Below are 14,677 nucleotides of genomic sequence, written 5' to 3' on the forward strand. Positions count from 1 at the left end.
ATTAGGCATAGTTTACAGAATCACGCTAACCACATGTTTTTTGATGCTGATTTTTAAGGTGCCATTTATAGAATTTGGTCCAAATTCTATCACGCTTTTCTGTGAGGAACTGCGGTTATAGATATTCTAGTTTAAGCCCACAATTTTGAACCTAACTGTAAGTGTGAAAACTTATGCCATGTCAAAGATGTTATGTTATAAAACTGGCACATTTACTCCAGCTACTGACATGGCATAAGTGGGGGGTGCCTAAATGTTGACCTACTCTAGTAGTCTATAATGGATTCTGGGCAACCAGATGCCACTGTACATAAGTACATAAGTAATGCCACACTGGGAAAAGACCAACGGTCCATCGAGCCCAGCATCCTGTCCACGACAGCAGCCAATCCAGCCCAACGGCACCTGGCGAGCTTCCCAAAGGTACAAACATTCTATACATGTTATTCCTGGAATTGTGGATTTTTCCCAAGTCCATTTAGTAGTGGTTTATGGACTTGTCCTTTAGGAAACCGTCCAACCCCTTTTTAAACTCTGCCAAGCTAACCGCCTTCACCACGTTCTCCAGCAACGAATTCCAGAGTTTAATTATGCGTTGGGTGAATAAACATTTTCTCCGATTTGTTTTAAATTTACTACACTGTAGTTTCATCGCATGCCCCCTAGTCCTAGTATTTTTGGAAAGCATGAACAGATGCTTCACATCCACCTGTTCCACTCCACTCATTATTTTATATACCTCTATTAAGTCTTCCCTCAGCCATCTCTTCTCCAAGCTGAAAAGCCCTACGGGCTCATTTTCAAAGCACTTAGAATCCCAAAGTTCCATAGAAACCTATGGAACTTAGCCTCCCAAAGTGCTTTGAAAATATGCCTCTACTAGCTTCCTTAGTCTTTCTTCATAGGGAAGTCGTCCCATCCCCGCTATCATTTTAGTCGCCCTTCACTGCACCTTTTCCAATTCTGTAGAATTAGAATTTAGTGTGCTGCATCTTGGTGCCTTACTTTTGGCACCCAGTAATAAAATTGCCCCCTAAATGTTTGTTATGTAAAGTTGGCATTAAATATCTGCCCCCCCCCCCTGTTTACTAAGCCATGCTAATGGTTGCCATCCACTAATGCCGACACAGCCCATTTACTTTGAATGGGCTGTGTTGGCATCGCTGCGCAGCAGCTGCTAGAGCAGCTTAGTAAATGAGGGGAGGAGGGTAGTTTGGTGAAGGAAGGAAATTTTCAGCCATTAATTTTATCTGGAAAAGGTTTTGAAAGTTATCACCCATGTGCACAACTGAAAAAGTGGAAGTCAAGAGCCCCAATATGCATAAACAGATTAAAATTGAACAGGCACAGACCCCGCACAAGACCCCAACCTCCCAATGATACTGCTCTGAAACCCCACCACACACTCAAAAGCCCAGCACATCAAATGAACTCCCCATGGACTTCTGTGGACCTACCTTTACTAGTCCCTGATGGTGTAGTGGGTGATTGGGCAAGAGGGATCCCCACCACTCCTGCCCTTGACAACCCCATCTGACAAAATGGCACCCATAGAAGTAGTCTCATTGGGGTAAATTTTCTTAGGGAAGCCTTATGACAAAATGGTGCCCTGAGAGGTAGTATCAATGGGGTCAATTTTCTTAGGGAAGCCTTCTGACAAAATGGCACCCCTAGAGGTAGTCTCAATGGGGTCAATTTTCTTAGAGAAGCCTTCTGACAAAATGGTGCCTCGCGAGGTAACCTCAAAGTACTACCACTAGGGACCCAATTTTGTTAGAAGGTGCTGGTAAGGTAAAATGAATATTATTATAGATGATTAATATCGAGATTATTGTTTTCCCAGAGTTCCAGGTATGACTCCTAAAGTTTTCCTCAGAAATATTTCCTCAAATTATTACTTTAAAAGGAGTAAAGCCTGTGAAAACTGGGATTACTTTAATCAGTGGAATTTGAATTAGAGACTTAAGTATATGTATTGTTAAATAACTTCTGGTTTTTAAAAGAGAAAGAATGTAATCAGATATATTATTTCTAACTAATATTGGACAATAAGTATGTTTTCAATGAAATGATTTGACTATACACCATATTGGCCTTGAAGAAGCCAACCAGATGATCAATGTGGAATAATGAATTAGACGAGTAATATTTGGGGATAATTTTTTTTGTTGTTGTTACATTTGTACCCCGCGCTTTCCCACTCATGGCAGGCTCAATGCGGCTTACATGGGGCAATGGAGGGTTAAGTGACTTGCCCAGAGTCACAAGGAGCTGCCTGTGCCGGGAATCAAATTCAGTTCCTCAGTTCCCCAGGACCAAAGTCCACCACCCTAATTAGGTTAATACCACATTTTTTTTTCTGTTTACTGTTTAATTGATCTCCTTATCTTGTTTCAACTCTCCCTATTTAGTGGTCTAAGGAAGAGAATAGAATTACCTGACTGAAATAATTCCTACATATTACTTTCTCTGTATTTCCAGCAAGTTGTTTTATCGCTTGTAAAAATTTTAATGGTTATAAATAAAAAATTAAAAAAAGAAGGTGCTCGTAAGGACAGTTGTAACTGGGGATACCTCCTGCTCAGGGTCCCACTTCACCACAAGGTACTAGTAGAGGTAGACTCATGGTGTCAGTGGGGAGGGGGTCATTTGATGGGTGAGACCTTTGAACAGGGGGTCGGGACTCAGAGCAGTGGGAGTGAAACTTCTGATCAGGAGGTTGGGATCTTGTGCAGAGGGTTGCGTGTCATCAGGGGGCTGGAGCCATGATGTGGGATGAGGGCTTGGGTGTCATCAGGGACTGTCCTTCTTTGTTAAACTGTACAGCACTGCATAACCCTAGTAGCACTTTAGAAATGTTAAGTAGTAGTAGTTAAGTAGTAGGTGTGTTGAGATTGTGATCAGAGAGGTCGGGGACTTGGATAGGCAAGTTGGGAGTCATGATATGGAGAAGTGTGAGGAACAGCACTACAGCCCCTTTAAAATATGGTCTCAGATCATGCTACAGTTGCTATCAGGATGGAAAAATAACCTTTGCTTTTGGCTGGGGTTATTTTTTCAGCTATAGTCTGACTTACACCTATGCACATCTATGTAAGTATTCCAATCATTGCTGCATATTCAGTGGACAAATGTTAGTGCTCACTTTACAGAATTACCCCCATGATGTGCAAGAGGGTCACCTATTTCCCATCACAAACCCTGTGGCATAACAAGGATATAGCCTAGTTCTGTACTTTAATATAGGAATCAAAAAACGTAGAGACAGTTAGATTTACTATGATTCCATTTTTCTTCTCATTTTAATTTCTGAAATAGTTCAAAAAGAATGGAGAGCTGATTTTTTTAAACTCACTTTTTATGCAGCTGTTTTTCTTGATAATTTGGTACGCTTGGAAGAATATTCTATTGTGTGTATCTTTAGCTTTGCAGGGTATCGATACAGAAACTGGATTACTTAAGAAATAATGATCAAGGTAGAAGGGTATTTGCTTGATGTTAATTTGGTTCAGGCCATTAGCCTCGGCAGGATATTAATTCCTAAGCCAATGGTCCGGGGTGAGATGATTAGATTCTATGATATGATGATGTTTTAAGACATGGTGCTATTTTCTTTCTCACTCTTTTTTTTCATTAAGTAGTAAGCTAACTGAAAGGATTTTATTTCAAACACTCCTGCTGTTTCACTAAAACCCAAATGCTTTGTTGTAGGTTAGCAGAAGATTATAGTTAAAGGACAAAGAGTGTATTTAGGAATGAAAGGAGATGATTAGCTGTTGCATGTAATAATTGAGCTGTTTAAAGGCCTGGGTCATTTTTTATAGGACTTTTCCATAGTAGAGAAGCCAGTCAAAAATTACACTTCAGTGATTTCGAAGGGTTGGAATTTGTCCCTTTTTTTCTCAAGTAAGAGGTTTGCTTTTAGCACTCTGTGCTCCACAAGAGTAATGTCTGAGGCCCTGATGTTCAAAAGTCATTGTGAAAAAACCGTGTGCCTCTATATCCACGCTTGACATGACCAATTTCAAAATGGCAAGCTATGCTCAAAGGAAATCAGATGCAAATGAGATGCACAGAAATTCTGCAAGTAGCTCGGTAGACAAAGTGTCTAGCACATGCACACAACAGTGACGCAGTTGATGTTATACGCATGCCCATGGACAAGACGCTAGGTGTGTGTCCTATCACATGATGTCACAGGGTTTCTGCTTGTCCCACAGCAACAGTGCTGTTACATGCAGCACACACACACACACACACACACACACACACACACACACACACACACACACACACACACACACACACACACACACACACACACACACACACACACACACACACACAAGTGCTATACATGGGGGCCAAAAAAATTCGGCACCAAAAAAATCCGCTCTTAGAGGTATTCTATAAACTTAGGTGGGCTCTTAGCAGTATTATATAAACCAAGCCACGGAGTGGAGGAGTGGCCTAGTGGTTAGAGCACCAATCTTGCAATCCAGAAGTGGCCAGTTCAAATCCCACTGTTGCTCCTTGTGATCTTGAGCAAGTCACTTAACCCTCTATTGCCTCAGCTACAAACTTAGAGTGTGAGCCCTCCAGGGACAGCAAAATGTCTAGAGTACCTGAATGTAACTCACCTTGAGCTACTACTGAAAAAGGTGTGAGCAAAATCTAAATAAATAAATGGTTTATAGAATACTCATAACAGCCATCCCACAACTAAAATTTAGGTGCAGTCATTTACAACAGCTAAAACCTGGTGCAAATGCTCAAGTCTTATTTAAGCACAGATAGGGCACATTCTGTAAAAGTGTAGATAATTTTCAGGAACGCCCAGGCCCCTCTCATGGCCATGCCCCCTTTTGTGATCCATGCATTACAATTTATGTGGACCACTTTACAGAATATGCTTAGAAAACTGCATGCATAAGTTCTAATTAGTGCCAATTAGTGCTGATAACTGCTTGTTATTGGCCAATCATCAGTGCTAATTAGCTTGTTAAACAAATAAGTTGCAGAAGCAAATCGATTACATGTGCAGATTTGCATGCAAATTTTTAGTCACCATTTATAGAATCTGGGGGATAATAAATGTACATAGCACATGCACACACGTAGCACAATTCACACACATGTGCAGATTCTAACTACTGGTCCATGACACTTACTGTTATGTGCAGAACATGCACAGATAATATACGCACATGGCACAATTAACACAAGCATGCAAAATACTATTAACAAAGATAAGCAGACTGCTCCACCGAGAAGTTGCACTAAAGCAACGACAGCTCCAGACCTGGCAGGAACATTTTGAATGTTAAAGATAGGCACTCCTTTCTGTGCATTGAAGGAAAACATCTGTGCTTCCACCAGCTGCCTTCTAGATACTGTGGAGGATTTGCAGCCCATCTCCATATCCTCACAGCGTTCTCTGGGGTGACTCCCAGGTCCACTGCTCCAGGGGCCGCATGCTAAAACATTTTCTTTCTACAGGTTTTATTTTCTTTCTGCTCTTTCTGACTTCAGTACAATTTCTCTTCTTGATACTTTCCCTTCTCAATCTCTTTCTCTTTCTTAAACCACTGTATACCTCAGAACCACATTGCCCACCTTCTGCTTTCAACATCTCACCATCCCTTTTGTCTTCTCCCTTCTTCTCAGCTCTCGAGCTTCAACATTTTCTTCCTATCATTCAACCATCTCCTTTCTGAATACATCTCATTTTCATCATCATGCCTCTTTTACACTTCTCGGTACTCTCTTGCTCCTTCTATTCCACTATCAGCTGGTGTACCTCAGGGCTCTGTCTCTTGGGACCTCTTCTTTCCTCTAACTATACTTGTTCCCTTGGTGCTCTGATCTCTTCCCATGGTTTTCAGTATCACCTTTATACTGATGACACCCAGATCTTCCTCTCCACACCAGGGGCATAGCCAGACCTTGGCGGGAGGGGGGTCTAGAGCACAAAGTTGGGGGGCACATTTTAGCCCGCCTCCCCCAGCCGCCGACCCCCCCCCCCAGCCACTTTCGACCCCCCCCCCCGCCGCCACAAGGTACCTTTGTTGGCGGGGGTCCCCAACCTCCGCCAGCCTTAGTCTTCTTCAGCGCCGGTCTCCAACTCCGATGCGTTCGCTGATCTGAGCACAGCACAGATCAGCGAATGCATCGGAAACTGGCACTGAAGAAGACTAAGGCTGATGGGGGTTGGGGACCCCCGCCAGCAAAGGTACCTGGCGGCAGGTCGACAGTGGCGGGGAGGAAGCGTGGGGGAGTTGGGTAGGAGGTATGCATGGGAACATCAAAGCATTTCAGAGATAGTCTAACAGGATAGGGGTGGATAGGTGAGAGGAGGGTGATAAACAGAACAATACATTGAATGATATATAACACATTGGAAGATGAGCATGTGGTATATATCATTCAGTGTAAAAAATGTAACGAAGGATGCTATATTGGAGAAACAGGCCAGATGCTAAAGACAAGATTTAATTTACATAGACATCACATGAACAATACTGGTGCCAGCTGGGTTCCCACCCCTGTGGGCCAGCACTTTACAAAACCAGATCACTGTACCAGTGACTTCATAGTAAGAATCCTGAAAGGTAACTTTAAAACAATAGAGGAACGTAAGACCTTTGAAGTCAGAATGATTGAATATGTTGACACCCAACAGACAGGACTTAACAAAGATCTGGGTTTTCTAGCCCATTATAAATCATAAAGTTGTATTGTTCTGTTTATCACCCTCCTCTCACCTATCCACCCCCATCCTGTTAGACTATCTCTGAAATGCTTTGATGTTCCCATGCATACATCCTACCCTCCCCACCCTGTTAGACTGTCAATGAAATGTTTGGATGTTTTACTTATATATACTGTCATCTACCACATTTGCTTATTTCTGATCTGACGAAGAAGGGCAACCTTCGAAAGCTAATCAAGAAATGTATTATGTCCAATAAAAAAGGTATCATCTTATTTTCTTTTCCATGTTTTATTTTGTTTGATTTCTATTGATTACCTTTAAAAGTGGACTAGCCAGTTAGAAATAACTCATGAACACACCAGGATACCTATCTTCTCAGCCCAAGGTCCACAGCTGTGGAATTTATTACCACCCCATCTGTGTCTCCAGTCCTCTCTCACTCACTTTACAGTTGATCGTAAAACATTCTTATACAACAATGTGTTTTGCAAACTCATCTTTGATCATTTAAAGTTCCCCAGAGTTTCCTGAAGAATTCCCGTAACTTCCAACCCCCATCTCTGTCCTATCAATAATGGAGTTTCACCCCCTTCCCAGCACTGTTTCCCTTTGTCCACGTTTTGATGTTCAATCACATTATAACAAGATTATCAGCCGCCTAGATGGTTCTCCTTAAGGCGGGATAGTAAATATTAATAAAATTTGTATAAGCTTAGCATCTGGCACTGGCTTGGCCCACTCATTAGGAGGAGTGGCCTAGTGGTTAGGGTGGTAGACTCTGATCCTAGAGAACTGGGGAACTGAGTTCAATTCCCACTTCAGGCACAGGCAGCTCCTTGTGACTCTGGGCAAGTCACTTAACCCTCCATTGCCCCAGGTACAAATAAGTACCTGTATATGTAAGCCACATTGAGCCTGCCATGAGTGGGAAAGCGCGGGGTACAAATGTGACAAAAAAAATTCTGCCTTGGACACCAGCACATTTACAGCCCTATTTTATACAGGTCATAGAAGGTCCCTAAGTCTAATTACATAAAATGGGGCCTGTGCCAACATTTCAGGAGTTAGTGGTAAAATAACACATCTTAGCAGTAGCCCTCAGGATACAAAGGAACATGCATCACTTTTGAAACTCCAGTAATGTTCTCCAGATATATTTTAAGGCCAGAGGGTTGCCTTAGTTATGTAGATCGCCACTATCGTCTATGGAATGGAAGATATTTTTACTGTTTTGTTTAGGATAAAATGGGAAGCTAGCTTGACATGGTGGTTTCTTCCTGCTCCTTTGGCATTCCAGCTAAATGGAAGCAAACTCCACCACAGTTTTGGCATCATCAGTCTTCATTTTAACTAATCAGATTGCCATCTCCCTTAATTTTTAGCACACCCCCCCCCCCTCCCATTGGTAATTACAGACTGTGGCTTTTACAAGAACTGGTATGCACGCACCCTGAGTCTGACCAATGGGTGACACATTCAAGTGACAGTTGAACTCCCTCCATTGCAGAGGCTGTGAATACTGTCTCTGAAGTACCCCTAAATCTAGCTAACCTGAGGACCAAAAGTCGTACTTGATAATCAAACCAGAATCTCCCAGCTGGAATCAAGTACCACTGTCGCTGACCCATTGAACTGAACCCAAAGCCTTTCCTTCTACTTTATCATTTAACATCTCAAACATACTTTATTAATCTTTTCCTAAATTTAACTACTTACTAAAGATTACCATGCACAGGTTTTCTTTAAAGGGACAGTGTCACTTTACCTGCTGATGAAAACATTAAACTATATCTCTGGCTTCTGTGCCATTGTACTATATTGTCTACCCTTATGACTATCTGACTTGTCTATCCTGATTTCAGTACAATGTACTTGGACCAAGAAAATGAATAAAGTATAAAGCATCTCCAGAACTTGATTTTGCATCTAACATTGTGAAGCCACCATTCCAAAAATCCCAGCTAAAGTTGCTTCGTACAATTACTCCATCGTTTTTACAGTACCCAAATATACTTACTTTTAAGATCTAAGTTTCTGGCTCCCGCTGTGCTTTGGGTAGTAATTTTAGTGTCAATCTTTACAGTATGTAGATTATTTGTGTCTCTTGATATCATTACATTGTGCCAGTGATGGTCATTCAATGGTTTGTTTGAGCTGCCTTTGATAAGGTTGGCACCATTACCCAAGTCAAACACATAATGCAGATACCTAGAAAGAAAAAGAAAAAACAACCATTGTGGTTTTCATTTTTGGCACACATGATCAAGTGCTCCAGCATTGTGTTAGAAATAATAGCCATATGCAGGTTTTTCATACAGCATATCCCTAAAATATGAAACAGAAATTTGAAATCGATTGCATGGGATTTGGTAGAAAGTTATTTTTATTTTCGTGTTAAGAAATGTATTGGACAATTAAATTGTTGAAATTATTTTTATTGTTTCATGTTTTACTTCTTGGACAGTGTTCGTTTTCTTGAGGTGTGTTTAACTAAAAATTGTCTAATGTACAACTGTTTCTCTTTTAAGATGTTATTCCTAGGATTGTACTAGTTTTTCTTGAGGCTTGTAACCCACAAGGTCACAATGAGGATTGTCAGCTAGGCTGGTGGCAAAATCAAGGGAGGACAGCCCTAAGCCAAGTCCCTGAGGAAAGTCAATCTGAATCCCGCGGTGTCAGGCGTACCGTTTACAACAGGGGAGAGCAGTCTCGTCTTCACTACTTGAAAAGCAATTTCCCTTCGCGTTTGGTGTTTACCAGCATAAGGCTCATGAGATAAGTGGAAATTCTTACTACTACTATTATTATTATTATAGTTAATTTAATGCTCTGATATGCAGGTTGGCTGAGTTTGTTATTGAGAATGCATTAGTTTGATCGGCACGTTGAGATGCGCATAATAGTACAATAGCACTTTGCATTCACACAAAAACTGTTGCACTAAAGTACCATGATAGGAGTGAACAACCCAGTGAATGAAGTGCAATACCTCACCCGTTTGTGGTTGAGTGTGACTACCACGTGGGTGCTCAAATTTCTGAGGCTGTTCCTCCTCTATAATTGAATTGGGTACATTTTTTTCTGGTTTTGGTTTGGTGTTATATATTAGTTTACCAGGGAAGAAGGGGATTTTTTGGTTTATACGTATCCTATTTCCAGCAGTGGACAATCCAGGTCACAGGAACCTGACGGATTACCTCAAGGGTAAAATAGATTTCATGCTTCTTACCTTATAAATAAGCAGTGGCTTTTCCCCAAGACCACCTTAATCATGGTTTATGGACTTTTCTTCGAAGAATTTGTCCAAACCTTTTCTAAACTCTACTACAATAACCACTTTTACCATAAGTACATAAGTATTGCCTTATTGGGAAAGACCACAGGTCCATCGAGCCCAGCATCCTGTTTCCAACAGTGGCCAATCCAGGTCACAAATACCTGGCAAGATCCCAAAAATGTACAAAACATTTTACACTGCTTATCCCAGAAATAGTGGATTTTCCCCAAGTCCATTTAATAACGGTCTATGGACTTTTCCTTTAGGAAGCCGCCCAAACCTTTTTTAAACTCCGCTAAGCTAACCGCCTTTACCACATTCTCTGGCAACGAGTTCCAGAGTATAATTACATGTTGAGTGAAGAAAAACTTTCTCCGATTCGTTTTAAATTTACTACATTGTAGCTTCATCGCATGCCCCCTAGTCCTAGTATTTTTGGAAAGCGTGAACAGACGCTTCACATCTACCCGTTCAACTCCACTCATTATTTTATAGACCTCTATCATATCTCCCCTCAGCCGCCTTTTCTCCAAGCTGAAGAGCCCTAGCCGCTTTAGCCTTTCCTCATAGGGAAGTCGTCCCATCCCCTTTTATCATTTTCTTCGGCCTTCTCTGTACCTTTTCTAATTCCACTATAATCTTTTTTGAGATGCGGCGACCAGAATTGAACACAATATTCGAGGTGCGGTCGCACCATGGAGCGATACAAAGGCATTATAACATCCTCTCTGGCAATAAATTCCAGAGCTCCATCATATGTTAAATGAAGAAATATTTTTTTTGCAGTTTGTTCTGAATATATTACCTAGTAACTTCATCACATGTCCTCTAGTCCTTGTACTGTTGGAAAGAACAAACAAGAGAATCACAACTACCCGTTCCACTCCATTTAATTTTTTTATAGAACTCTTATCGTATCTCCCCCACGGCTCTTTTTCCTCCACGCTGAAGAGCAATAACCTTTTTAGCCTTTTCATGTAGGGAAATCTGACTATCCTCGTTATCAATTTGGTTGCCCTTCTCTGTACCTTTTCTAATTTAGCTATATCTTTCTTGAGATATGGTGACCAGAATTGCACACGGCCACGGAGTGATAAAAAAAAACGATAATATTTTCTTGGGCTCTTTTTGTTGTTGTTAAGTCAAAAAATGTTATTAATTTTAAACGCAAAAGATATAGTTATAACTAAAACAGGTAAAAGACAACCAGATACGAAGTCTAATTCAGTCCAGCTGCTGGGTAATACAGCTCTCAATTGGAGAGAAAAGGTCCATGAACAGATGTAGTCTGCCTGTTTGCTCTACTATTACTGTTTCATATTTATATATCTGACAGACATAAATTCCACCATACAATTACAGAGAAATCAACAGGGTTTTTTTTCTAGCTATTAATCAGTTTCAGGGCTAAAGCACCAATTTAGCTTGTCACATTGAAGGCTGGAGAATTTCAAATGACAACATATCGAAACAGAATACCTAAGTGGAGTACTGATCTAGAAAATGGGCTGAATACATTGCCAAAATCCAAGCAGAGTGTCAGAATATCACAACGGAATAGCACGTGAGAGAAAAAAATCCCCCTTTCAGCTTACAAGTCCATCAATTAGCAAGGCCAGCTCTAAGGGACCCTTTTACTAAGGCACGACCAAATGTGGCTGCGCTGGTACAGGCACGTGTTTTGGACGCACGCTGGTCCATTTCCTGAGCGGGCCTGGAAAAAAAGGGATTTTTTTTATTGTGCAAGAAAATGGACATGCGGCAAAATGAAAACCAGTGCGTGTCCATTTTTGGCCTCAGACCTTAATGCCACTTATCGACTTAGTGGTAAGGTCTCATGTGCTAGTCAGGCAGTAAGTGTCTAGCGGGCACCAACTGCTGATTGGGGTAAGCGCCCCGCGGTAGAAAATGGAAAATATTTTCTACCGCATGTTTTGGGTACGCACAAACAATGGAATTACTGCCTAGGGCCTGCGGTATCTAGTCACTAGTGCCGTTGGACATGCATAGGCACATACACACATTAGGAGTGGAGAAGTAGCTCAGTGGTTAGTGCAGTGGACTTTGATCCTGGGGAACTGAGTTCAATGCCCACTGCAGCTCCTTGTGACTCTGGGCAAGTCACTTAACTCGCCATTGCCCCTGGTACAAAATAAGTACCTGAATATATGTAAACCGATTTGAATGTAGTTGCAAAAACCTCAGAAAGGCAGTATATCAAGTCCCAGTTCCCTTTCCCTATTTGAGATTCTAGATGGAATGTTGCTACTATTGAGATTCTGTTGCTACTATTTGAGATTCTACATGGAATGTTGGTATTCCACTAGCAACATTCCATGTAGAAGCCTGCCCTTGCAGATCAACAACGCAGCTGTGCAGGCTTCTGTTTCTGTGAGTCTGACGTCACAGAAACAGAAGCCTGCAAGGCCGCATTGCTGATCTGCAAGGGCAGGCTTTCTACATGGAATGTTGCTAGTGGAGAAGTAGCCTAGTGGTTAGTGCAGTGGACTTTGATCCTGGGGAACTGAGTTCAATTCTCACTGCAGCTCCTTGTGACTCTGGGCAAGTCACTTAACCCTCCATTGCCCCTGGTACAAAATAAATACCTGAATACGCTTTGAATGTAGTTGCAAAAACCTTGGAAAGGCGGTATATCAAGTCCCGTTTCCCATTAGTAAAAGGGCCCCTAAATGCCCTGACCACAGTCAAAAAGGTCCTATGGACTAGGAAAAAAACATTGACCAAGATATGGAACTAAAGCAGACCAAAGGTCCTGCCACTGGGGTGGGGTAAACTGGCTTCTAAGCTCATCTTCCCAAATCTTTTCGATACACATAAGGGATGAAGCATTAAAGCTTACTAACAGAGAGTAAAACTGCAAGGACTGGCGACCACTATTTTCTGACATCAAAGCTCTAAAAATCGGTCTTCTGACAATTCTGCTAGATTCCCCCGGGACTTACGTAAGGAATGTGTCAATTGATATAAGGATGAAAAAAAGGCTTTGGGCAAGAAAACCAAATTCATCCTGCAATATTGAAAAAGACTTAATTGCCCACCAAAATGAGCTGAAATCATCCAGATTCCTTTTTCCCCACCTTCTTTGAAATTGGATAATTATTTATTTCTATAGCAGACAATGAATAGGAGGAAATATTGTTTTCACTCAATGAATAGTTACCTCCGTAACCTCCGCTCTCAGGAAAAATCCCTCCTTTCAGTACCCTTATCCACCACCGCCAACTCCAGGCTCCGCCCTTTCTGCCTCACCTCACCCCATGCGTGGAATGGACTCCCTGAGCCAGGCCCCCTCCCTGCCCATCTTCAAATCATTGCTCAAAGCCCACCTCTTCAATGTCGCCTTCGGCACCTAACCACCATACCTCTATTCAGGAAATCTAGACTGCCCCAACTTGACATTTCGTCCTTTAGATTGCAAGCTCCTTTGAGCAGGGACTGTCCTTCTTTGTGAAACTGTACAGCGCTGTGTAATCCTAGTAGCGCTCTAGAAATGTTAAGTAGTAGTAGTAGTTACGCTCTGAAACTCTCTCTCTCTCTCTCTCTCTCTCTCTCTCTCTCTCTCTCTCTCTTACTTCTATGAAATTGTATATTACTATGTCATAAACGAATAGGAAGAGATGTTTTTTTCACTCAACAAATAGTTAAGTTCTGGAACTTGTTGCCAGAGGATGTAGTTACAGCAGTTAGCATATCTGGGTTTAAAAATGGTTTGTACAAGTTCCTGGAAGAAAAGTCCATATTCTGCATTGAGATAGACATAGGGGAAGCCACTGCTTGCCTTGGGTTCAGTAGCATGGAATCTTGCTACTATTTGGGATTCTGCCAGGTAGTTGTGACCTGGATTGGCCACTGTTGGAAGCAGGATACTGGGCTAGATGAACCATCAGCCTGACCCATTATGGCTATTTTTAAGTTCATATCATTGTGCTATAAAACAGGGATTTAAGGGATAAGATTTAAGCCTTTTCGCAAGAGCCCAAAAGCTTCAAGAGTAGAATGAACAATTAGGTACTTTGTAAACTTACTACCAATTGTAAGTCCTGGGACAATCTGCAGCGGGAATGGCTTAAGGATGTTTTCTTCTAATTGGAACTAAATTGGCATATCATCCAAAGGACTAGAAGAAAACCAATGAGCAGCCAAACTTAAAGTATAGGCTAGATGATACATATAGAAATCAGAAAAATGTACCCCTCCTTTATATTTAAAGCTCTTCAATTTACTCATAAGTACATAAGTACATAAGTAGTGCCATACAGGAAAGACCAAAGGTCCATCTAGCCCAGCATCCTGTCACCGACAGTGGCCAATCCAGGTCAAGGGCACCTGGCACGCTCCCCAAACGTAAAAACATTCCAGACAAGTTATACCTAAAAATGCGGAATTTTTCCAAGTCCATTTAATAGCGGTCTATGGACTTGTCCTTTAGGAATCTATCTAACCCCTTTTTAAACTCCGTCAAGCTAACCGCCCGTACCACGTTCTCCGGCAACGAATTCCAGAGTCTAATTACACGTTGGGTGAAGAAAAATTTTCTCCGATTCGTTTTAAATTTACCACACTGTAGCTTCAACTCATGCCCTCTAGTCCTAGTATTTTTGGATAGCGTGAACAGTCGCTTCACATCCACCCGATCCATTCCACTCATTATTTTATACACTTCT

At 41.6% G+C, this 14,677-nt stretch overlaps 1 protein-coding gene across 1 annotated transcript in view; it reads right to left on the bottom strand.

Annotated features, from left to right (window-relative positions):
* Positions 1 to 14,677, bottom strand: part of NRXN1 (neurexin 1) — a 2,115,739-nt gene that overhangs the window by 1,076,463 nt on the left and 1,024,599 nt on the right. The window contains exon 14 of the mRNA XM_030195841.1: positions 8,733 to 8,923. Coding sequence (XP_030051701.1) covers positions 8,733 to 8,923 — 191 coding nt within the window. The remainder of the gene's footprint in view (positions 1 to 8,732; positions 8,924 to 14,677) is intronic.

This window comes from Microcaecilia unicolor, chromosome 3 (assembly GCF_901765095.1).
Source record: "Microcaecilia unicolor chromosome 3, aMicUni1.1, whole genome shotgun sequence".
NCBI classification, from domain to species: Eukaryota; Metazoa; Chordata; class Amphibia; order Gymnophiona; family Siphonopidae; genus Microcaecilia; species Microcaecilia unicolor.